The 23,601-nt window shown below is 46.8% G+C and overlaps 2 protein-coding genes across 4 annotated transcripts; one reads left to right on the top strand and one right to left on the bottom strand.

Moving 5' to 3' along the window:
* The first annotated feature begins 63 nt into the window (after window positions 1-63).
* On the top strand, window positions 64-8,379 carry LOC120428119 (vitellogenin-3-like). Its single transcript, XM_039593104.2, has 2 exons — window positions 64-982; window positions 7,828-8,379. The coding sequence occupies exons 1-2, from the start codon at window positions 108-110 to the stop codon at window positions 8,096-8,098; spliced, it is 1,146 nt and encodes a 381-aa protein (XP_039449038.1). The 5' UTR covers window positions 64-107; the 3' UTR covers window positions 8,099-8,379.
* LOC120428117 (proteasome activator complex subunit 4B-like) lies at window positions 8,145-23,532 on the bottom strand. 3 transcript variants are annotated; one of them, XM_039593101.2, is made up of 9 exons: window positions 22,786-23,532; window positions 15,767-15,907; window positions 15,590-15,706; window positions 15,405-15,530; window positions 15,228-15,272; window positions 11,033-15,165; window positions 8,960-9,506; window positions 8,750-8,897; window positions 8,145-8,685 (listed from the first exon to the last, which is right to left on the bottom strand). In XM_039593101.2, the coding sequence occupies exons 1-9, from the start codon at window positions 23,022-23,024 to the stop codon at window positions 8,551-8,553; spliced, it is 5,631 nt and encodes a 1,876-aa protein (XP_039449035.1). In that variant the 5' UTR covers window positions 23,025-23,532; the 3' UTR covers window positions 8,145-8,550. The 3 variants fall into 3 exon arrangements, with proteins under 3 accessions (XP_039449035.1, XP_039449036.1, XP_039449037.1); XM_039593102.2 differs by having other exon boundaries at window positions 15,405-15,527; XM_039593103.2 differs by lacking the exon at window positions 15,405-15,530.
* Between the last annotated feature and the right edge of the window lie 69 nt (window positions 23,533-23,601).

The raw sequence follows: 23,601 nt of genomic DNA, 5'->3' as shown, positions 1-23,601 counted from the left end.
GCTACGAAACAACATCATCGCAAAGTTCATCCGACACGAAGTGCTGATAAGTGCGGCTTATTCGCAATGTCTCAAAACGTATTAGTTGATTTTCGGCAGTAGCCAGGATGAAGTGCGGAACAGTTCTCGTAGTTATACTCGTGATGGCCGCAATGGTCGAGGCAGACTTTATAACCGGAATGTACCAAACGGCCAAAGATGTCGTCAAGGCCAAGGCGCGCATCGGCGAGCGGCTCATCTCGAACGTGCCACTGCTGCTGCCAAGCTTCGAAGAAATTGGCGAATTCGGCAAGCAAACCCTGCTGGGCTATCCCCTGGAAGCGATTGCCGCTGGGATCCACAGCTTCTGCTCGGCCGCCGTCGCCACCAACGGAACGGAACCGTTTTTCGAGCCCGATCTTACGCGCATGAACTACGTGCTCATGACGGACCTCGGCAACTATTCGTACCCGCTGGCCCAAGCCGGTCTGCTGTGGAGCAGTCCTCTGTTCTACAAGCACCTGGACACGGTGATCCTGGTGACCGGATGGTTGACCACCATCGAGGAACCCAACGAGGCGGCTGGTGCCCTGTATCGAGCGTACCGCGCCCGTGGCGAGTTCAACTTTGTGGTGATCGACACCGTGTCACTGCTCAACACCCTGTACACGTGGTCATCGTTCAACACGAACAATCTCGGATCCGCCCTGGGCGATGGCTTGGTCGAACTGGTCGAGTACGTCCCGGTGCAGTCGATCCATCTGATTGGCCACAGCTTGGGTGCGCACATCAGTGGAGCCGCAGGACGACGATTCCAGGAGGTGAAGGGATTCAATTTGCCACGAATCACCGGCTTGGATCCGGCCAATCCGTGCTTCAACGAGGGTGAAAATCTGTCGGGGCTGAGTCGAGGAGATGCAGATTTGGTGGATGTGATCCACAGTAACGTGCGCGTGCTGGGGAAGCGAGATCCGATCGGGGACATTGACTTTTATCCCAATGGGTAAGCAAAAGGGTGGCAAATCTCGAACATTATTTTAAAAATTTCAAAAATATGCATTTATTTAGTTTTGCCTTCCTAACTGAGCAAATGCTTTAATTTTTCGAAAAAATAACTTCTAGAATAAGCCTTCTAAAATATACCTCATGGCTTTATTTGCTTATTTATAGATCTCGGAATCAAGAAGCCTACAGCTTAAAATATTTTTTTGTTTGATTTATTAGAATGATCCATGTAACCTTTCCAAAAATAGTGAATATCCATTAACAGGATACTGAGATTTTAAAAATCGAATTTTGGTATATAAATCGAACTAAACGTACCATACTTCCCCACAGAAATGTGTTCCCAGTTCATTTTACTGGAGGCGCATGATGCTTTTGTATTGTTGAAAACTAATATCGAGCCAAACATTTCATTAGGGCACAAAACCAAAACGTAAACATTCGGGATTATTCCACTATTCCATTCATTTTTTTATATATATTTATTCAGTTTTATTTTCCATGTACATTCATTCTGTTAAAATAATATTGAGTGTCCAATCACAATCGATGACTTTTCACCTCAATTTTAAATACTAGCAACTTTCATTTATCCATGAAATATTGTAGTTTTCGCTATTCAGTGATTTCAAAGTAGGAGGTCCTACATGTATAAAAGGGAAAAGGGATTAACCTTAAAACTAACTTATAAACTATATAAAGAGCGGATCAATGCAGCTGAAGACTGCAATGATTTTTGTCGAAATGCATCAATTATCCTATTGGACATAACATCCAAAGTGTCAACTTCGGCTAATTAATGAAGTTCACTGGTGCTGAACCAGGGAGGAAGTTTCAGAGTCATTTTCAGAATTTTGTTCTGAATCCTCTGAAGTTTTTTCTTCCTGGTTAAGCAACAGCTTGTCCAGATCGGCACAGCATAAAGCATGGCAGGTCTGAAAATTTGTTTATAAATTAACAGTTTATTCTTGAGACAAAGTCTAGAATTCCTGTTTATAAGTGGATACAAACATTTAATATATTTGTTACATTTAACCTGGATACTTTCAATGTGATCCTTGTAAGTAAGGTTTTTGTCAAAAGCAAGTCCAAGATATTTCACTTGATCCTCCCACTTTAAATTTACCTCATTCATCTTTATAATGTGATGACTTTTTGGTTTAAGAAAATCAGCCCTTGGTTTGTGAGGGAAAATAATAAGTTGAGTTTTTGCAGCATTTGGAGTAATTTTCCATTCTTTCAAATAAGAATTGAAAATATCCAAGCTTTTTTGTAATCTTCTTGTGATGACACGAAGGCTTCTACCTTTGGCGGAGATGCTTGTATCATCAGCAAAAAGTGATTTCTGACATCCTGGGGGCAAATTAGGCAAGTCAGAAGTAAAAATATTGTATAAAATTGGACCCAAAATGCTTCCTTGAGGGACGCCAGCACGTACAGGTAGTTGATCAGATTTGCTATTCTGATAACCTACCTGCAGAGTACATTCCATTCATTAGTACACTCCCGACATGCCCTCCAAGAATCAGATTGATAGCAAACAATTTACCATTGAAAAAATCAAAAACACAAATGGGCACATAACAATTTTCACTCCAAACCAAAAAAAATGTTAATATGTGCCCTTTTGTTTTTCGTTAGTTTTTAGTAGTTGTGGAACTTTTTGTGCTATAAAATGAACTTTTCATACATTCTTAACACTAATTCACTTCAAAACAAAGTTTGGTTTACATTTCACCAAGCATTTCTGAAGAAAAAAACTTCGTTGAAATACAATATTTAATACGATCCCGCGGCTGCTGTTCAGTACTCTTTTGAAGAATTTTTATGTTTTACATACCTTATCTACACCATTCAATCGCAAAACTTCACAAATTATCAAAATTTCCACTGAATCCCTCATTATTTCTAACTATACAAAAGGGCCCATAAACATCATTCAAAACATCAATCCGGCGACAACGCTTTAGTGCCCTTTTAATTCTCTTCGAAATTGCATTTAGAAAGGGCCCATTATGAACAGCAGTTGGAAAGCTAAAATCACGAGATTTTTTTAAAATTATGATTTTTATTGCGAAAATCGACAAAAATTAAGGAGAATTGAAGCAGAGTTCAGGATAATGATGTAATTTATCGAATCATCAGTTAAAATGTCATCAGTCAAGCTTCTTTTTTGAATAGGAATTGAAACAAGTTGCCCACTTTTTGCAAGCGATTTTCTCGAATGGCGGTTTTTGGTTTTGTGCCCTTATGAAATGTTTGGCTCGATATAAAGAAGCCAACATTTTCAATGTTGATGAATACCGTTATAACAGTTCAATGGGGTGAATCTGCGTTTGGAAACAAGCAGTCTATCCCCCTCTTACTTTACGTTAACTGTCACTTGAGCAAAAGGGATTCGCCCTATTGAGCTGTTACTACGGAATATAACAAAATTTGATAATTTCTCTGAAACAGGCTATCGCGAGCAAAACACACTTTTTGGAATTGTCGATGTATAAAAGTAGTTTATGTAACAAGTTGCAAGTAGAACTTTTCAGCATTTATTTTGAAAAGTGTTGCTATTCGATTCTGTTTTTTTTTTTTTTTTTTTTTTTTTTGGTACAGAAAAGTAGGCTATTTTGTCGTTCATGAATGACAGGAAAAGTAGGGGAAATTCTCGTATGTTTGGCAGGTTAAGCACTCGCTCCTAACTCCATCCAATTTGCTGATTTTCACTATTTAAACAACTAATTTTGCAAAACTTTTGATAGAAACTTGCTTGCTCACTTCTTATTGAGCTATTTATCACTGGATTTCAAATGAAAACGCTTTTAATTAGCTTTAATTGAATGTCAAAGTTCTGACCTGCGAATCTATGACATTTCCCCGAAACCCATATTACCGAAGGGACATTTCCCCGAATGCCACTTCCCCGAAAAGACACTTTCCCTAATAGTCATTTCCCCGAATTCCATTTACCCGAATTTCTCATTTCCCCTAATCGTCCATATCCCCGAATGCCATTTTCCCGAATGGGCCACAATCCCGAATGCCACTTACCCGATTAGTCATATCCCTGAATAGTCATTTCCCTGAATGCCATTTCCCTGAATGCCATTTCCCTGAACGCGGTCAAGCGGAAATGCCCGGTGCCCCGGAGCGCGCGCGCTCGTGGGCACCGAGCATTTCCGCTTGACCGCGTTCGGGGAAATGGCATTTTAAAAGAAAAAAAATGATGACAATTTTTATCACATCAAACAACATATTTAAAGGTTCGCATTGACCTTGAATGATCAACTTTCTTTTTGGCTTCATTCAGAACAGACGTAGCATTTTAGGGGGGATTCAATACAAATTCAAATACAACGAATATTGTTACAGACCTTTTTTTTATACATATATTCTCAAAACAAATACTTTTTTTTATAGACATGATAATAATAATGCAAAGGAAGTTTTGTTATTTTTTATGATTCAAAAAACATATCCTGCGATTTTCGTAGTACAGAACCCCGTACACACTGATCATTTTATTCACATTGCTGGTTTGGGATTTGGCGAAAAGTATAATCAACAAAAACTTTAAATAAAATTTGAACCAGCCTTATGTACCTATTTGTCCGATTTTTGGGTTCTTTGACAAAATTCGAAAAAAGACAAATTTCCTTGCAAATTTCTCAAAAAACATCTAATTATGCGGTTGAATAAAAAAAATCTAGTACAGTCCAGACTTGATTATCCGAAGGCTTCGGAAAAATTTCACTTCGGATAATCGAATCACGAAAAAAAAAAATTGTTATGCCTATTTTTTATTGTCGAGCGTATTGTCCCCTAAACTACGTTAAAGTGATTTAGAACTTTTAAATCCAAGGCCAATATGGCGGTGTTGAAATATTTAAAAAAAGCATTTTATTATTTAATAGGCAATCAACTATTCAAATTTGACTAAAATGGGGTTGCAGAACTCAAATTTGAAAAGAAGAAAAAGAAAAAGAAGAAAAAAAACGAAAACAAAATTTTGTTTTTGATTCGATTATTCGAAGTCCCATACAAACCTTCGGATAATCGAACTTCGGATAATCGAAACTTCGGATAATCGAGTCTGGACTGTAATTGGGTCCTAAAATTAAGCTTAAATTTGTTGTGGTTTGGTTGAGCGTTTTAGCAGAATGCATTACTATGAATACAAAGAGAAGAGTTGCTCCTTTTAATTCCGCTATAATTTGTGATATTAGGCCGATGCAAATATTTAAAAAAGTTTTTGTCCCTCGGCCCTGGCCGAGGTCAAAGGGGGGGGGGGGCAGAAAAATAAAAAAAATATAAAAATTTAAATAACAAGCCATAGTCTTCACATTTAAATGAAAAAAGTGTTTTAAAATGCATTTTACACTAGTTCAGTTGTTTTGCAATCATTAGTTTTCAAAAAATCTAAGATCTGACAAAAACAAAAATTGGGTCCTAAAATGAAGCTTAGATTGCTGATATTATTGTTCACAGCGATAAAGCTTATTTTTCTGAGTACAATGACCCTTTGTACGACCATAAAGAGCTTAAAATGGATTTTTAAATCAATTTTGAAAAATTAACCTCGCGGTCCTTCTTGACAGAAAAGCTCCTACTTGACAGGTCGTTCCAAGGGGACCATAGTTGATCCATCGAAAAAATGTTGTCTTGTCAAAAAAAAAATTGCATTAAAATGAAAAAAAGTGATCAGAAATGGTTTTTAATCGTGTTTTTACCGTTGTACATAAAAATTGGCATAGGGCTTTAGTACCCAATTGTATCGAAAAAAAAAGATTTTGCATCGAAAATTTTCAAAAAATCTTAAGATTTTTTAATAAACCCAAACATGCTAAAAATGATTTAAAACGCAGAAGAATGTATTTTAATTTAATTTCAGCTGGTTGCACTTGAATTTTCATTGAAATTTTGAAGTTTATTGTAAAAATTTTTTTTTGCCCCCTGATTTTTCGGGCCAACTTTGAAGGGGGGGGGTGACAAAAACTTTTAAAAATATTTGTACCAGCCTTATTGTTCACAACGATAAGGCTTATATTTCTAAGTACAATGCCCTTTGAACGACCGCAAAGGATTTAAAATGGATTTTTAATTCAATTAAAAAAAATCACTTCACGGCCCTTCTTGGCATAAAAGCTTCTACTTGACAGCTCGTTCCAAGGGGACCATAGTTGATCCATCGAAAAATGTTGTCTTGTCAATAATTTTTTATTTGCATAAAAATGTATAAAAAAGTTATCAGAAATGGTTTTTAATTTTGTTTTTTACCGTTGTTCATAAAAATTGACAAAGAGCTTTACTACCCAATTTACAACATTTAATCAACAGCGTACCCAAAAAGTTGTTTGTTCGGTAAAATTGAGAAAGAAAATAACTGTTAGTCATGGAAAAGGCTTTAGCGAAAATGATGATTAGGGGATATGAAAATTTAAATTTAAATAAACGGCAATTGGCGTAAGTGTCACTTCGGGGAAATGGCATTCGGGAAAATGGCCGATTAGGGGAAATGATATTCGGGGATATAGCCGATTAGAGGAAATGATATTCGGGGAAATGACATTCGGGGATGTAGCTGATTAGGGGAAGTGGTATTCGGGGATGTGGCCATTTAGGGGAAATGATTTCCGGGGAAATGGCTTTCGGGGAAATGTCATTCGGGGAAATGAGCTAGACCCATTTTTTCAGCACGAGTCGTACATTTATCCAACGAGGTTCACCGAGTGTTGAAAAAATCAAGTTTTGCAACGAGTTCCATGCAACATTTTTTTGCAATTCCGAAAACCACCCTTTGAACAGAATTCTAGGTCAAATGTCCATGCACTGAGTCAATATATCGTTTAAATCAAAAAGTATTACTTTTCCAAACAAGTGCTGAAAAGTTCAACTTTTCTGCACCCATTTCAGTGTTGAAAAGTAGAACTTTTCAGCATTTATTTTGAAAAGGGTTACTATTTAATTCTGTTATTTTTGGTAGAGAAAAGTAGGCTATTTCGTCGTTCGAGAATGACAAGAAAAGTAAAGAGTTTTACGACGGAACTGCAAAAAATAAATATTGTCACTCAATTATCTCGAAACTTGCTTGCGCTCCTACAGGTTTGGAAAAATTAAGCGCCCACTTCTGGTATGGTCAGGCCTAAGGGGAATGGTCTGGAGAACACTTTTCCCCAAGAGAGCATATGGATTCGTTGCACCTAGAGCTGGCGCATTGGCAAAACATCCGATGTCTCCGGAATCAACGGGTTTCCCTGCAAAAACATAAAATTTTCCTTAGCATGCTATGTCAGATTGATGAACACCGCGACGCCATATGTCAGGCAGATTTTTGCCCGGATTTCTTTCATTAGGGGAATTATACCCATTTTAATCAGTATTTAATAAGCCGTTCGATAGCCGTATTTTAATAAGCCGTTCGACCAATTCTAATCACTTTTGCAGTTTTCGGCGCACAGCCAGAAAATATTCACACCTCAAATATGCACACATCAGTATGCACACCCCCTCTCCACCCCGCTTGCTTACTGTGGTGAGTGTCTAGGATAAAAGCTATCATCGATTTGAAGCAAAGCTTTTGAGTGTGTGTCTAGAGCAGTTTTTTTTCTGCTGGGGCCCAGTGCATTTTCGTCAGATTAGAATACATCTGTGATTTTTTTTTTTTTTTTGAGTGCTTATAAAAGGAATAGAATAACTTTTAATCAAATTAAAATTCAACAGAAATGTTCACGAATAGTTGCTCTACAGGTTGGTGTACTTGGTTGTAGTAAATTTCATAGAACACTCCAGATTATCCAGCATCATTCAAACACGACCGCCTAATATCTTATCTCTTTTCCCACTTTCCCACAGCCTAAACTCGATCCAGCCGGGCTGCTACACCATCACCTGCTCGCACAGCCGCGCCTGGGAGTACTACGCGGAAAGTGTCGCGCCCGGCAACGAGCGCAACTTTGTCGCCGTCAAGTGTAACGGGCTGGGGGCGCTCATCAGCGGTCTGTGCCGCAAGCGAACCGCCGTAATGGGCTTCGCGGTCGGCACCAACTCCAGCAGCATCACCAAGGGCAACTTTTTCCTGCGCGTCAACTCGGCTCCGCCGTACGGCCGGGGAGAAAATTACTAGAATTTGAGGGCTTTCTTTTTGTTCTGGGACGCGAGAGCGGACATGGTTGATTGCGCAATTTAAAGAATTTGTTTTATTTTCGATTTTAGAGTAAACTTAGTAGTTATAAACGTGATCTAAAGTGTGCAGTTTCTCAACTATAAATCTTCACATCTAAACTGCAAATCGATGATGGGATTTCCTTATTAACTCTGTTACGCTTCATTGCGATTACGTCAAAATTGAAACAAAAAAAAACACATAAACCACTAAACGCTAATAAAATTCATAACAATTTTGGATCAACTTACAATAAAATACAAAAGAAAGCTCCTTCAACCATACTGTACAATGCCACCCGATCAATGACCATCTTAATACGCGAGAAAGAAAGAAAACCCCGAACGAAGAGCTGCAAGAGTGTGGCGCGGCGAAAAGGCAAGTCCATGATGCTACCTGCTACTACATACTACTTACGCATAGTACGAGGGCGGAATCGTCAGGTCGCTCAGCACCGCCAGCTGATCCTCGGTGAACTTGAGCTGGTGCACCTCCCAGTTGTCGTGGTGGGTGCGCTTGAAGTCTCCCATCGTCTTGCGGATCGTTGCCTGAAAGGGGATTTAAGATTTCAGTACACGAAGATCTCAACCAGAACAACAAATTAAGACTTACCGGAATCGGCTGCGGATCGTTGAGGTGAGCGCCCAGGTGTTCAAACACGTTCGGGACAAACTCAGGCACTTCGTACGGGTACGCGGAAATAAAGGCACATAGTCCTAGGACGCCCGAGTGGCGGGCGCGAACGGCGTTGCCCTCAACACTGCAAAGAAAAAAGACTCATGTTGAACGACAAAGCCAAACCAGACTCCTCCCACGACTTACCCATCGCTTCGCTGGACCTCGCTGGAACAGTTGGACGCCGACGTGGCCGCCACCTGCAGCCGCCTGTTGGCCTTGATCATCTTGGTGCGGCACTTTTTCTTAAACAGCTCCAGCAGCTCGTCGGTGGCCGTCAGGAACGAGCAGTGCAGCAGTCCGCACAGCACTTCGGCGGCCTTCTCGCGCACCTCGACGACACTGTCCTCGAGCAGCCGCAGTACGATCTCCAGCACGCGCGCCTTCCACTGCTCGTTGCTCAAGATTATGGTCATATTGTAGAACACCAGCACCTGCAGCACGTCGATGACGGAGCGGCGGGCGGACCAGGACGTCATTTTGGAAATGTCGTCAATCTTGGCGAGTGCGGCGTCCATGCAGGGCACCAACGTTAGCGCCTGCGAAATCATCGCCAGCAGCGAGGTGCAAATTTCCGCCAGCTCCTGGTCCTGCTCGGAACGCTCCAGCCGGCACGCGATCGGCAGCAGCTCAAAGTACTCGATCTCGTTGCCGTTCGAGCAGCGGTTGATGGCGCAGGTCAACCATTGGGCCACTACAAACAAAAACAACGTTAAGAAAACTTCGCCACACAAAACCAGAGTTCCCAAATGAACCGGTTAGGCTAGGTTCACCTATAAACTTGGTTCGGCTTAAGCCTCCCTTTGTGGTTCAATCCTGGTTCAGTGAACCATGAACCATGGCTTAAGCCAGGCTAACCAGGCTAATAAAAACCATAGGAATAATGCACTGTGTAACAATTCTTATAGTGTAGCAATGTTACAATGTAACATTTATTACACCGTAACATTGCTACACCGCAACATTTATTACACCGTACCATTGTTACACCGTAACATTGTTACACCGCAACATTGTTACACCGCAACATTCGTTACACCGTAACATTGTTACACCGTAACATTGTTACACCGTAACATTGTTACACCGTAACATTGTTACACCGTAACATTGTTACACCGTAACATTGTTACACCGTAACATTGTTACACCGCATCATTCGTTACTCCGTAACATTCGTTACTCCGTAACATTCGTTACACCGTAACATTGTTACACCGTAACATTGTTACACCGTAACATTGTTGCACCACAAAATTCGTTACACCGTAACATTGTTTTACCGCAACATTTATTACACCGTAACATTGTTACACCGTAACATTGTTACACCGCAACATTGTTACACCGCAACATTGTTACACCGCAACATTCGTTACACCATAACATTGTTACACCGTAACATTGTTACACCGTAACATTGTTACACCGTAACATTGTTACACCGTAACATTGTTATACCGTAACATTATTACGGTGTAAGGAATGTCACGGTGTAATGATAGCTACGATGCAACGAATGTTGCGGTGTAACCATGTTACGGTGTAACAATGTTGCGGTGTAATGAATGTTACGGTGTAACAATGTTACGGTGTAACAATGTTACGGTGTAACAATGTTACGGTGTAACAATGTTACGGTGTAACGAATGTTGCAGTGTAAACACCGTAATATGGTTACACTGCAACATTCGTTACACCGTAACATTGTTACACCGTAACATTGTTACACCGTAACATTGTTACACCGTAACATTGTTACACCGTAACATTCATTACACCGTAACATTGTTACACCGTAACATGGTTACACCGCAACATTCGTTGCATCGTAGCTATCATTACACCGTGACATTCCTTACACCGTAATAATGTTACGGTATAACAATGTTACGGTGTAACAATGTTACGGTGTAACAATGTTACGGTGTAACAATGTTACGGTTTGAGCATACTACGGCGTAACAAAGCTTGCCGTTTAGCCTAACATTCTTTGATCAGGTTCAAGCCAGGTTCAAGCCTGGTTCAAGCCAATGGTTCATTTTGGCTAGCCTCGCCTGGTTTGAACCAAATGAACCATGGCTCACGGCACTCAGTGAGCCTGAGCCGACGATGCTTGCCGACGTGTGGTGTGAACCTGAACCAGAAAAATGAACCTAGCCTAGCCGATGGCTTAGGCTCGTGGGAACACTGCACAAAACACTTCCTAGCCAAACTCACCCGTCTTGAACAACCGCACCGCGATCTCGTACTCGCTCTCCTCCTTCTTCGAAGACCCCTCCGCCTCGACGACTTCCATTGGTTGGTCCTCCCTGAGCAGTACCGCCAGCTTCGGCGTCACGTACGCCACCATTTCGCTGATCTTGGGCGAGAGTTCATGGCCGCGGTACCCGACAAAGCGCAGGTCGGCCTCAAAGATGTTGATGAGCGTGCTGCCGAGCCGTTCGCGCACATTCTGGAACGAGTGGTTCAGGTACGGTCGCAGGTACTCGAGCAGTCGCTTTGCTACGCTGGTCATTCGCCAGACGTGCTGGTTGAAGGCCCCTTGCAGGCAGTACAGCCGGTTGCAGTCAATGAAGCTGGTCGTTTCCTGCAGTGGATCTTCCAACAGGGCTTCGTGGAGCCAGTATTGCTTGAACGGGTCCATGTACTCGGCGGCAGTGGCAAAACAGGTGCCCCAGTACACGTCGGTGTCCACCGTGACGTTGTTCAGGGCAAGCCGAATGAGCGGCACCAGTTCGGCGTACATCTTATCTGTCTTGTCGTACGGCCAGTGCTTGGCCCCGCGCATAATCCCGGCCATCAATTCGGCGGCACAGCGATGGCTACTCTCGGAAGTTTTGTCGTCGATCAACGGTCGCAAATGGCGCACCAACTTGTCCAGGAAAAGATCCCCGAACGTGTTCATCAGCCCCTTGATCAGGCAGAACCGACTCCGGTTAAACTTGTCCCGACCCTTCTTTTCCTCCAGCGACCAGTACTTGATCAGCTTGTCGAAGTTTTCCTGCTGCGTGAAAAACACGTACATAATCCTCTCGCACTCGTTCATCTCCTCCGCGGTCCGGTCCAGCTTGGGTTGATCGCTGCTCGGAGCGTACACGGCAAAGTCGCTGCTCCACCCGAAGAACCCGTCCGTTTTGTACATGTACCGCGGCTCGTCCCAGTCCTGCTGACCTTTCGGAACCTTCTCCACATCGTACTGCAGCCAGAGGTTGTCTTCCCGATAGCCCGGCTGCACAACGGAACCATGCGCCGGTGTCTTCCCGGCGATCCCAGCAATCTCGTACGGATTGATGGCGATCTTGACGTGTTCGCGCTTTTGCTGCCGCAGGATGTGGTTCAGCAGATTGATGGCCATCTTGCGCTCGTCTAGCGAATCGTGGATCAAGTTGTTCACCGCAAACTGCGCCACCGACGCGGGGAACTTGCTCAACGGGTGGACCAGATTGAACAGCATCGTCGAAGCCATGTAGTGGTACCGCCAGTGCAGCTTGTCGTTCTCCACCGTGGACAGAATCTGCGCAATCAGGTCGTAGTAGAGGTCGACGTTGCGTTTATTTTTCGCTAGTCGCGCCTGCAGTCCAGTTTCCAAATCGAGCACGTCTTCCCGAGTGCGCAGCGCCAACCCGCAGCTCACACACGCTTCGTGGATCTCGATCTCGGTCGTGGTCGTGGGAAACTCGTTGTTGATCACGTCGGTCACCGCGTCGAGGAGTTTCACAACCGATGGCTTTTCCGAGAGTTTGGACTGCAGCAGCGTCACCCAGATGCGGTTGAGGAACTCCCAGTCGTGCTTGATGATCAGCCGGGAGCGCCGGTTCGAAACCAGGATGTACAGGATGCCCTTGAACTGCTCGTGATGTTCGTTCGAGTCTAGCCGGAGGTTTTCGATGATCTTTTCCGCGAGGAATTTGTAGCTGTACGAAAAGGTAGCCAGCATGGTGAAAAGTTTGGCCTGAGCCGTGGCTCGAACGCTGCTGTAGTGGGACGTGGAAAGCTCGAGCAGGTTCATCATCACCTCCAGATGGGTGGCGGAAAACAACGGCTGATCGATCTCGTCCCGACAGTCCTGCTGCATGATGACGCGCGTTGCGACCACGGCCCGTACGTCGCGCTTGTACCGCGTCAGCTTGTACGTCTGGAACTTTTTGGTGTTGTTAAAGTTCTTCACCTGATTGTCGAACGCGCTGTTCGAGTGCTTCCGGAAGAAGATCTTCTCGTACAGCATCAGGATCGACTTGAGCGATTTGATGTCGTCTTCGCACTTTGCCAGAATCGCTCGCTGCAGCCCGCTGATGCTGCGGATGATCGCCTTGCGGACGTTTCCTCCGTCGGGCATTTTGATCTCCATGCCGTCGAAGCCTCGCGTCACGTTCCACTTCATTTCGGCCCGATCCAGGCATGATTCGAACATCTTCAACGGCTCTTCGTCGTCCCAGTTGGGCAGAAAGTTTGAACATCGAATCAGCGACTGCACGATCGTCACGTCCCGGTTGATGTCATCCCGGCTGAGTTCCAACTCTCCGGCGCTAAACTTGTCAAAGTTGGTCAGTATCGGCACCAGGTAGCGATGCATCAGCTTCTCGCACACTTGGAGCGAGCGTTCCCCTGGAAAGCACCAGTCAATCTTCCCGTCTGGGCCCATTTTTTCACCCCAGCTACGGACGGGGAGAAACTCCGACAGTGGTTTTTCGAAGCTGTCGGGACTGTTTTTCACGTCCAGCGTTTGCATCGTGGAAAGATTGCTCATCAGGTTCGCCACCAGGGTGGAGCCAAATTTGTTCGTTTGTTTGCACTTGAATTTGAGCATCTTGTCCACAATGGGCAGCACATCGTCGACGTATTTCACGACCTCCGCGGGTTCGCCCCGCATGAGGTTGGTCAGCAGCAGGAAATAGTAGAGCATTTCATCGCTTTGCTTCTCCAGCTCGGCCGTATCGTCGTGATCTTCCATGTAGCGTTCGATGGTCTGCACTACGTACGGTAGCAGCGCCCGCATGACCTCCTTGCCGTGGATTCTGGAAAAGACCCGCACCAAGCATCCGACCAGCTGGCCGGCAACCTTCGGCTCGAGCAACCGCGTCTTGACAAAGTCAACCAGCTTTTTGGAGGCCGCGTTTAGAATGTCCTTCGAGCACTGGCCGAGAATGCCGTGCGTACACGCCTGGACCAACGCTTCCGAAATCGACTCCAGCTTGGACCGCATCGAGTCGGAATCGGACTGTTCCATGCGTACGTTATCCACCGAACTGCTCTCAATCAGCAGGAATATCCGGTCCATGTACTGCACCACGAAGCTCTCAAAGTCCGCCGTCTGCTCGCACAGCAACCGCTCGTCCTCGGTCAGCTCGTGAAACTGGCCGGCCTTCGAGCAGTCAATGATCGGAATGAGGAACGAAATCGACGTCAGAAAGTGGAATGTTATCGAAGTCTTTTTAAAGTCGTTCGGATCGATTCCGGGCAGTGTCGCGAAGAAGATCGGTATCACGTGGTTCCGACCCTCGGTGTACCCGTTATGGCCGGATACGAGCGCCCGCGACACGCTGATTAAGCTCTGCAGCGCGGCGGTCATTTTGTGCGGCTCCGTCAGCGAATCCAAACTCGCGTACACCCGATCGATGATGGTTGGAATGATCAGTTCCGGTCGGAGGTCGGCCAGATGCTGGAATATCTTGCCCACGTCCTGCGGGTTGATGCGCGAGTACATCGCCTGGAACGCGACCGGCTTCATGCTCTCCACGAACGCCGTTACGCACTCATCGGTCAGCTTGTACGCCTCCGGGATCGGCTTCCGGTACGGATGCTTCCGGTAGCGCTCCAACACCAACCGGTCGAAGAAGTACTTCGGCAGCTGGATCAATATCTCCCCGATCATGGACACCCACTTGCCCATGTTGGCCGGATGCAGGTACGACTCAACCGTCGCCATGAACTTGTTCAAGTACTGCTGGGCGGAACTCTTCGGTCCGAGCACCGCCACGATCCAAATCGCGATCGCCTGCGGTGTCAAACTCTGCAACTTGGAGCTCTTGGTGCTCTTGTAACTCACAGGGAAATCGATCGAACGCAAAATCCGCGCAAAAATCGTCGGTATGTGCTCCTCCCAGTCGATGTAACCGATGTTCTTAAACCCGACCGTCGCGTACAACGTCATCATGTCGATGCTCCACGGCGGGTTGTGGTACGCGTTCCAGATGGACATGAACTTGTCGAACCACAGCTCGTAATCATGCTCACAGCTCAAAAACGTGCACAGCATGCCGAACGTATCGAAACTCTTGCCCGTGTCCAGCGGCTGCAGCTTCGGAAGCAACTCGTCCAGAATCTCCTGCGTCGAGCATCGAGGAAAGTATCTGCACCAGAAAGTACAAATTCAGTAAATTGTCTAAACCAACAGTCGATTGAAATTACTCACGGAGCGCAGTATTGGATCACAAACTGTAGATTCGTCTCCAGGGACCTGCAAAACGAAACCATTCATTAAAATCAACACCCCCGAAATCAAATGTTTCCCAGCGATGGCCACCACACAGTCATGAGAGTCCCAAACAAAACAAAAAACCCTCAACCGTTTCTAAACACTCTAGCATACGGTATCTCCGGGTCCATCGGCGTGCCGGCCAGAAACGAGGACACATCGTAACCCAGTTCACGCGCCTGGTCCAGCAGTTTGGCCAGCGGAGACTGCTGCCCGGGACAGGTAGCACTGCTCTTCCTACTATGAAGAGTGGTGGGGATAATCGTTGCGGTGTCGCCGAAAGGGAGAAAGATACTCACGCAAAATACCGGTACAGATCGCCCTTGCTGCTGTTTTTGTTCAGGATCAAGTTGCACAGCTTGTACAGCGGGCGCCACTCGATCTGGATGTCGTCCGGGCTAAGCCATTCGGGTTTTCTAGGAAATAGACAGAATTATTACAAAAATGATTACAGATTTTTAAACCATGGTACGAACCTCAACAACGTAGTGATCGCGTAGCAAAACTTGTTCACCTTGTCCGGTTCCAGGTTGGGAATGTTGATCAGCTCCAGCAGCAGCTTGACGAACTTGATGTGGTCCTCCTTGGAGAATTTCATCCCGTACAGTTTGATGTATCTGGGGAGGGGCGTTAAATTAAGAAGAATGTTTAAGTCCAATGCAAATTTATTTCAGATTTTTTTTTTACAAGGAGTTGGGAAGATTGAATCTAGACTGTATTATAACAGCAATGATGGACAAAGTATTTAGTAATACTTTTTGTTACAAAATTATTAAATTATGTTTCAGTAGGAAATGTTATCAAACCACTCGACAAAATTGACGCTTTTTAAGGTAATTCAAAAGACGTTACCAATGAGGAAAATAAATTGAAAATCTGGTAACACTCTCAAATTTAATGAGCACTTGAGCAAAATTTATTTACAAAACTGGAAATCATTAAATTGAATGCAAATAACTTTCAGAACCTCCTTACTGCACATTGTCCTGTTAGGCAAAATACACCCATTCCAACCACTCTAAGCGGGTATGTCTCAATTATGCTGGATAATCTGGAGTTTTCATTGAAATTTACTTAAACCAAGTACACCAACCAGTAGAGCAGCTTTTTGTGAACATTTCTGTTTAATTTGACTTTTACCAAAGTGTAGCAGGCCTTGACCTGCACAGCTGATGCAAGTCAGTTCAATCCCGACTAGCAAACCAGTCAGATGCAAATAAACAGTTTTTCCGCTACAACTAAACTGTCTTTTAGTAGCCTAGCAACGGCTCTAACAATTGGCGACGAGGAGAAAAAAAATTTCTCGGAAAATTCTCGAAGCTCTCAAACCCTCAAGAAGTCATCAAGATGACCGATCCGGACTTGAAGAACGCGATTTTGCGGCTGACGGACATTTTGGCCAAGCAGCAGGAGACCCTCGAACGGTTGCAGAACCCAGGTCATCCGACTGGCGGCGCAGAACGGATCGTCGAGTCGCTGGCAAGCGGAATTCAAGAGTTCCAGTACGATCCGGATGCCGGAGTCTTCTTCGATGGCTGGTACGGGAGGTACGAGGACGTTTTCACCAAGGACGGCAAGGACCTCGACGACCCTGCTCGAGTGAGGTTGCTTCTACGGAAGCTCAGCACGCCCGTCCACGAAAAGTACACCAACACGGTTCTTCTAAACCATTCCCGGGATTTCACGCTGGCGCAGACCGTCGCGAAGCTCAAGAAGCTCTTCGGCCGGCAGAAATCCGTTTTCCACGCCCGTTACCAGTGCTTGCAGTACGCCAAAAACGACGCGGATGATTTCACGACGTATGCTGCCACGGTGAACAAACACTGTGAAGCGTCCCAGCTCTCCAAGCTTTCCTCGGACCAGTTCAAAGCGCTCCGGTTCGTCTGTGGACTCCAATCGCCACGGGACGCGGACATACGAGCCCGACTGATCTCCAAGCTTGAAGCCGACGAAACCGCAGCTGTCGAAGCAGCCGCAGCAGGCGCTGCCGCCGGCGACGCTGGCGCAGCAGGCGTTGCTGTCCAAAGCAGGGTGACCCTGGAGAACCTCGTGGAAGAGTGCCACCGTGTGGCCAACTTGAAGCAGGACACGCTGATGGTGGAGAACAAGGATGCACGCAACGTCAACATTGTGTCTCGCAACCAGAAGAAGCCTGCCTCGCAGGGGAAACCAAAAACCCCAAAAACGCCCTGTTGGAAGTGCGGGGACAACCACTACGTTCGAGAGTGTCAGTTTGCTTCGCACACCTGTTCCAGATGCAAGCAACAAGGACACAAAGAGGGCTATTGCTCCAGCAACAAGCCCACCACCTCGAAGCAGACGAAGCCCAAGGAGAACGTAAGGTCGAAAGGTATCTTCACGGTCTGCAACATAGGAAGCAAGCGGAAGTTCGTTCCGGTCGAGCTCAACGGCACAGCAGTCAAGCTCCAGCACGACTCGGCGTCCGACATCACCATCATTTCGCGAGAAACATGGACCAGCATCGGACAGCCAGCCGCTCGACCCACCGACGAATCTGCTGTCACGGCTTCCGGAAGCAGCCTCAACCTTCTCGCCGAGTTCCACACCGAGATCACCATCGGAGGCGTCACCAAGCGTGGACGCATCTTCATCTCGGACAGCGCCGAACTCAACGTCCTTGGCATCGAGACGATGGATCTTTTCGATCTGTGGTCTATTCCGATCAACAACTTGGTCAACGCCGTGCACCAACGCCCCGACCAAGTCATCGAGCAACTCAAGCAGCAGTTTCCGGAGGTGTTCCGAAGCACGCTGGGTAGATGCACCAAAGCGCAGGTGAAGCTGTACCTCAAGCCCGACGCACGTCCAACCTACTGCCCGAAGCGACCAGTGGCGTACGCCGCTCTTCCGAAGGTGGACGCAGAACTGCAGCGGCTCCAGGACAACGGTATCATCTCGCCAGTTCAATTTTCGGACTGGGCAGCTCCGATAGTCGTCGTGCGCAAGGCGGACAACGTCTCCGTCAGGATTTGCGGTGACTATTCGACGGGGCTGAACAACGCGCTGGAATCTGACCGTCACCCGCTGCCTCACCCCGACGACCTCTTCGCGGAACTGGCTGGCGCACACTTCTTCACACATCTCGATTTGTCTGACGCCTACCTGCAGGTCGAGGTCGAAGAGGAATCGCGCAAGCTGCTCACCGTGAACACGCATCGTGGCCTGTTCCAGTACAACCGACTGCCGCCTGGAGTCAAGCCGGCGCCTGGAGCCTTCCAGCGCATCACCAACAGCATGGTTGCCGGCATTCCTGGAGTCAAAACGTACCTGGACGACATCCTCATCGCTGGCCGCACCAGAGAGGATCACGATCGCAGTCTTCGCGCTGTTCTCGAGCGCGTGCGTGAGTATGGCTTTCACTTACGCATCGAAAAGTGCCGTTTCGCCCTGCCACAGATCAAGTTCCTCGGACACATCGTGGACAAAGACGGCATTCGGCCCGACCCATCCAAGACGGAGGCCATTGCCCAGATGCAGCCGCCGAAGGATGTCCAGCAGCTGAGGTCCTACCTCGGCGCAATCAACTACTACGGACGGTTCGTGAAGCAGATGAAGCAGCTCCGGGCTCCCCTGGACAACCTGCTCAAGAAGGACGCACCCTGGCGCTGGTCCGCAGAATGCCAGAAATCGTTCGAGCAGTTCAAGGCCATCCTGCTTTCCGATCTGCTGCTCACCCACTATGACCCGTCCAAGGAGATCGTTGTCGCAGCAGATGCATCGAAGTACGGCCTCGGCGCCGTCATCATGCACCGATTCCCGTCCGGCGAGGTGAAGGCCATCGCGCACGCCTCTCGCTCACTGACGCCAGCGGAGATGAATTACGGACAAGTGGAGAAGGAAGCCCTGGCCCTGGTTTTCGCTGTCACGCGATTCCACAAGATGCTGTACGGACGCCACTTCCTCCTGCAAACCGACCATCAACCGCTGCTCAAGGTATTCGGCTCGAAGAAAGGCATTCCTGTCTACACGGCGAATCGTCTTCAACGCTGGGCCTTGACGTTCCTGCTGTACGACTTCGACATCCAGCACGTTTCGACGACGGCTTTCGGCTACGCTGATTTCCTCTCCCGGCTGATGTCATCCCAAAGCCGGCCAGACGAGGATTACGTGATCGACGCCGTCTACGTCGAATCCGAAGCCAGAGCCATCCTCGACGACTCAATCAGCAATCTTCCAGTCACTCACAAGATGATCGTGGCTGAGACGCGAAAGGATCCAGTTCTCCAGCAAGTGGTGAGTTTCCTCAACGAAGGTTGGCCAGCGAGCGCCAAGCTGATTGCTGACTCTGACGTCAGAAAGTTCTTCGCTCGGCGCGATGGACTCCAAGTCGTCGACGACTGTGTGATGTTCGGCGATCGGATCGTCGTGCCCCTCAAGTTCCGCAAACGGATCATTCGCCAACTGCATCGTGGACACCCAGGGATGGACCGCATGAAGTCTCTGGCCCGCAGCTACGTTTACTGGCCGAACGTAGACGACGATGTGGTGCAGTTTGTTCGCCAGTGCAAATCGTGCGCTGCTGCAGCGAAATCCCCGACGAAGGCGACCCTCGAGTCGTGGCCTCTCCCGGACAGGCCGTGGCAACGTGTCCACATCGACTACGCTGGACCAGTCGATGGTTACTACTACTTCGTCATCGTGGATGCCTACTCCAAGTGGCCCGAGATCTTCCGCACTCGTGCCATAACCGCAACTGCAACCCTGGACATGCTTCGTGAGACCTGTTCCCGTTACGGCAACCCGGACGTCCTGGTCTCAGACAACGGAACGCAGTTCACCAGCGGGCAGTTCGAGGAGTTTTGCCGTGCGAATGGTGTTACCCATCTCCGCACTGCGCCCTACCACCCGCAGTCAAACGGCCAAGCGGAGCGATTCGTTGACTCACTCAAACGTGGCCTCAAGAAGTTGAGTGAGGGGGAAGGCTCGCCCACACTGGAGCACCTGCAAACGTTCTTGTCGGTGTACCGTTCCACGCCCAACCGGAACACACCAAACATGGCGTCTCCAGCTGAAGCATTCCTTGGACGACCGGTGCGCACCACACTGGACCTGCTGAAGAAGCCTGTTCCTGCCACACCGGTCGCCGTCAACCACAAGCAAAACGAGCAGTTCAACCGTCGGCATGGAGCCGTCAAACGCGAGTTCAAGGACGATGACCTGGTCTACGCCGAGTACCACCAGCGCAACACCAAGTCCTGGATTCCTGGCCGTGTCGTCGAACGGAAAGGTTCCGTTAACTACATCGTGCAGCTGGACCTGGAAGGAAGACAGAGGATCGTGAGTTCGCACGTCAACCAATTACGCCCTCGCTACGATGCTGAAGTTCCTGACCAAGTCCAACAACGTCTACCGTGGGAGATCCTGATCGAAGAAGCTCGACCGATGCTGTTAGCCGACCAGGAAGAACCTGAAGCTCCCATCGAGATCGACATTCCTGTTCCGGACAGTCCCGCACCACCGGCCCTGCCTGGAACCGAAGATCCACTGGAAGGTGGATCTGGCACAAACCACTTTGTGCTGCCTGAAGATGCCGTACCCACCGAAAAGCCCGTTACGCCGCCGAAGCCGCAGACGCCGATACTTCCTGTTGGTCCACGACGTCCCGTTCGATCGTCCAGGATTCCACGGTGGCTGAACATGTACGACATCTCTTAAGGGGGAGATGTAGCAGGCCTTGACCTGCACAGCTGATGCAAGTCAGTTCAATCCCGACTAGCAAACCAGTCGGATGCAAATAAACAGTTTTTCCGCTACAACTAAACTGTCTTTTAGTAGCCTAGCAACGGCTCTAACACAAAGTTATTCCTATTCCTTTTGAGGGCATTTTGAAAAAAATATTTCCTAGGTCTATTCTAGTCAGACGAGAATGCACTGGAGCCCCCGCAATTTCTATTATCGGCCGAGTTCTTTTTCCTTTCAGCGTTCTTGTGTGGCTGCCCACTGCTGCCAGTTTATATCATTTGCACAACAACTTTTAGGTGAAAAGTAGTAGGGGAAATAAACCCATTTTAATCAGTCTAAGCCGTTTGACCAATACTCATCACTTTTGCTTTGCCGCTCGAAGCTAGTCCGTCCCATATATAATTTCGTCAATTTTGAGGTAATGCTGCAGTTCGGTTCAAAATCGTGTAAACTATCAGAAAAACCAATAAAATTTAGTACTTTGTTCTAGAAAACTGGAGAAAACCCACTTTTTCATAAAATTCTAACACGTAGCCTTATGGGCGGGACAAATTTAACATGCGTTTTTCTTGGCTTGCTGTTTTTACATATGGGACGGACTCGATTAGAGCGGCAGTGCTGTTATCTAACAAAAATGCCTAAGTTGTAATTCATGAAAACCACATCCAGTTTAAAGTTCAAAAATTATTTCTGGAGTTTTTTTTGAAAAGGACCAATAAACCAAATTTTCCGTTTTTGCTTTTTGGGTGTTTTCAATACCCCTGACTCTGGAAATTTGGTTTATTGAACCTTTTCAAAAAAAAACTCCAGATTTGTTTATTTTGAGCTTTTTTTGATACTATTTCAAACAATATGTTTGGCAAAGGTGACTCCATATGCATTTTTTAGCATAAGGAACAGTATTGCTAAACATTTAATAATGTTCATTAGTATACTTATTAAAACAGTGGGGTGGCCGTCTTACCCCCAGCTCCCCTATGAGCAATTCTCTGCGAAATCGGTCGATTTCGACATTTTTTTTATTTAGCTCAAACTTGTCTTCGGCAAAGTTGTAGGTATTGACGAGGACTATTCATAAAACAGTATGTACACGGATTTTTAATTAACTTTTTTTTTCAGCACATTCATAAAATCCGTATTTTTTATATTCGATATGATTTAGGGGGCAAAACCGACAAAACCCCACAATCTTCAATGATTCTTAGACAATTTTAAAGCAACCTTTTTTTGTGAGGGGAGAACGTAGTCCCGCCCGTGTGGATCACTCGGACCGCGCACTAGACCCACAATCCAGAGGTTGCTGGTTCGATTCCCGCGGCGGGCGCCCAAAAAAATTCTCAGTGTAAATATGGGTATCCGGCGCCGTCGCTCCGTGCCGTGCTCAAACGCTTAGGAGCCCAGGGCGGTTAAGTCCTTGTAGTTAAAAGGAAGACACTAGTGGTTGGTACTAGTAATGGTTGCCGACAGCTATAAAGTCAACTTCGTTTTAGAACGTTGTCTGTCAATAATTGATTATGTGTTACAATAGATATTTTAAAAGTAAAAAAATCCCTAAAATTTAAAACAAAATTAAAGCTGTCATTCCTATGTTCACCTCCATACAATCGGATTCATTTTCACAACATCAAACCTGGCAACTCTGTCACTTAAGAGGGGGTTGATTAGGAGAAAAATAAAAATCACCCAACGAGGAAGAAAAAACAACCCGAATGAAAGTGAGAGTGAAGCAGCAATTACATCAGGGGAAGGGGAAATCGTAACTAATCTCCAAGAAAACGTTCCGCAAACTTACTTCATCAACCGCGACACGTAGATGGACACTCCGGGCGTGATCTCCCGCATGGCCACCGCCTTGCCGAGATTGTTCTTGATGTTCTCGAGCATGGCCTGCGACTCATCGTCCAGCCGGTCCGCGTACGGCAGGAACTTGTTACAGAACAGCTCCTTCTGGGGCCGGAAGCCCAGCTTTTCGATGCGCTCGTTCCGTTTGGCCCGGCTCAACTCCAGACTGTCGCTGCTTTCGTCATCCATCTTCTGTCCTTTCGCACTTCTTCTGTCTCTTCCGGATTAACGGTTCTTCACAGTCGCCTTGCCCTCTTTCACAACCCGATCAAACTCTTTTAGCTTCCTGGTTGAACTAGTTCCCCTTCCCCTCCTTAAGAGTGTGTTTCAACAACGGTGGGAAAATTGCCCTTTCCACCACCCGCAAGCTCCCAGCACGGGCAGCAACACCACGGTTCGATCCGTCCACGAAGCTCCAAAACACAATGAACCCTCCTACTGCTGGCTAGCAACTTTCTTCCTCCACAACCTCCCAGGCCCCAGATACTGCCACACACTTGGAAATCCACCACTTGAGCCCGGGTCGACCCCGATTTGCATCCGCGCGCGCCTTTTTCGCTGCGTGATCCGTTGCACTTGGTGCTGCTCGTAATTTGCAAATCGAACAATTGGTTCGCGAATTAAAAAAAACGAATTAAAATTCGCTCAAAAACTTTCTGCTGCTGCTGGCTGCTGACACTGCTGATTTTAGAATGAAAAGTCATCGCTGTCACTCTGCGCAAAGTGGGGTGGGTGTCGTATCGTCTGTTTGCCCTTGTCCGACACA

The sequence above is a fragment of the Culex pipiens genome, chromosome 3, assembly GCF_016801865.2.
Source record: "Culex pipiens pallens isolate TS chromosome 3, TS_CPP_V2, whole genome shotgun sequence".
In the NCBI taxonomy this organism is placed as follows: Eukaryota; Metazoa; Arthropoda; class Insecta; order Diptera; family Culicidae; genus Culex; species Culex pipiens.
This window is presented reverse-complemented; position numbering and strand designations above follow the sequence as displayed.

Bases quoted from the DNA above. Each gene is read 5' to 3' on its own strand.
- LOC120428119 (XM_039593104.2), top strand. From the start codon at position 108: ATGAAGTGCGGAACAGTTCTCGTAGTTATACTCGTGATGGCCGCAATG. The intron at 983-7,827 runs GTAAGCAAAAGG...ACTTTCCCACAG, and splicing joins ATTGACTTTTATCCCAATGG to CCTAAACTCGATCCAGCCGG.
- LOC120428117 (XM_039593101.2), bottom strand. From the start codon at position 23,024: ATGGATGACGAAAGCAGCGACAGTCTGGAGTTGAGCCGGGCCAAACGG. The intron at 15,707-15,766 runs GTTCGTACCATG...TCTATTTCCTAG, and splicing joins GCGATCACTACGTTGTTGAG to AAAACCCGAATGGCTTAGCC. The intron at 8,898-8,959 runs GTAAGTCGTGGG...TTTTCTTTGCAG, and splicing joins GAGGTCCAGCGAAGCGATGG to TGTTGAGGGCAACGCCGTTC.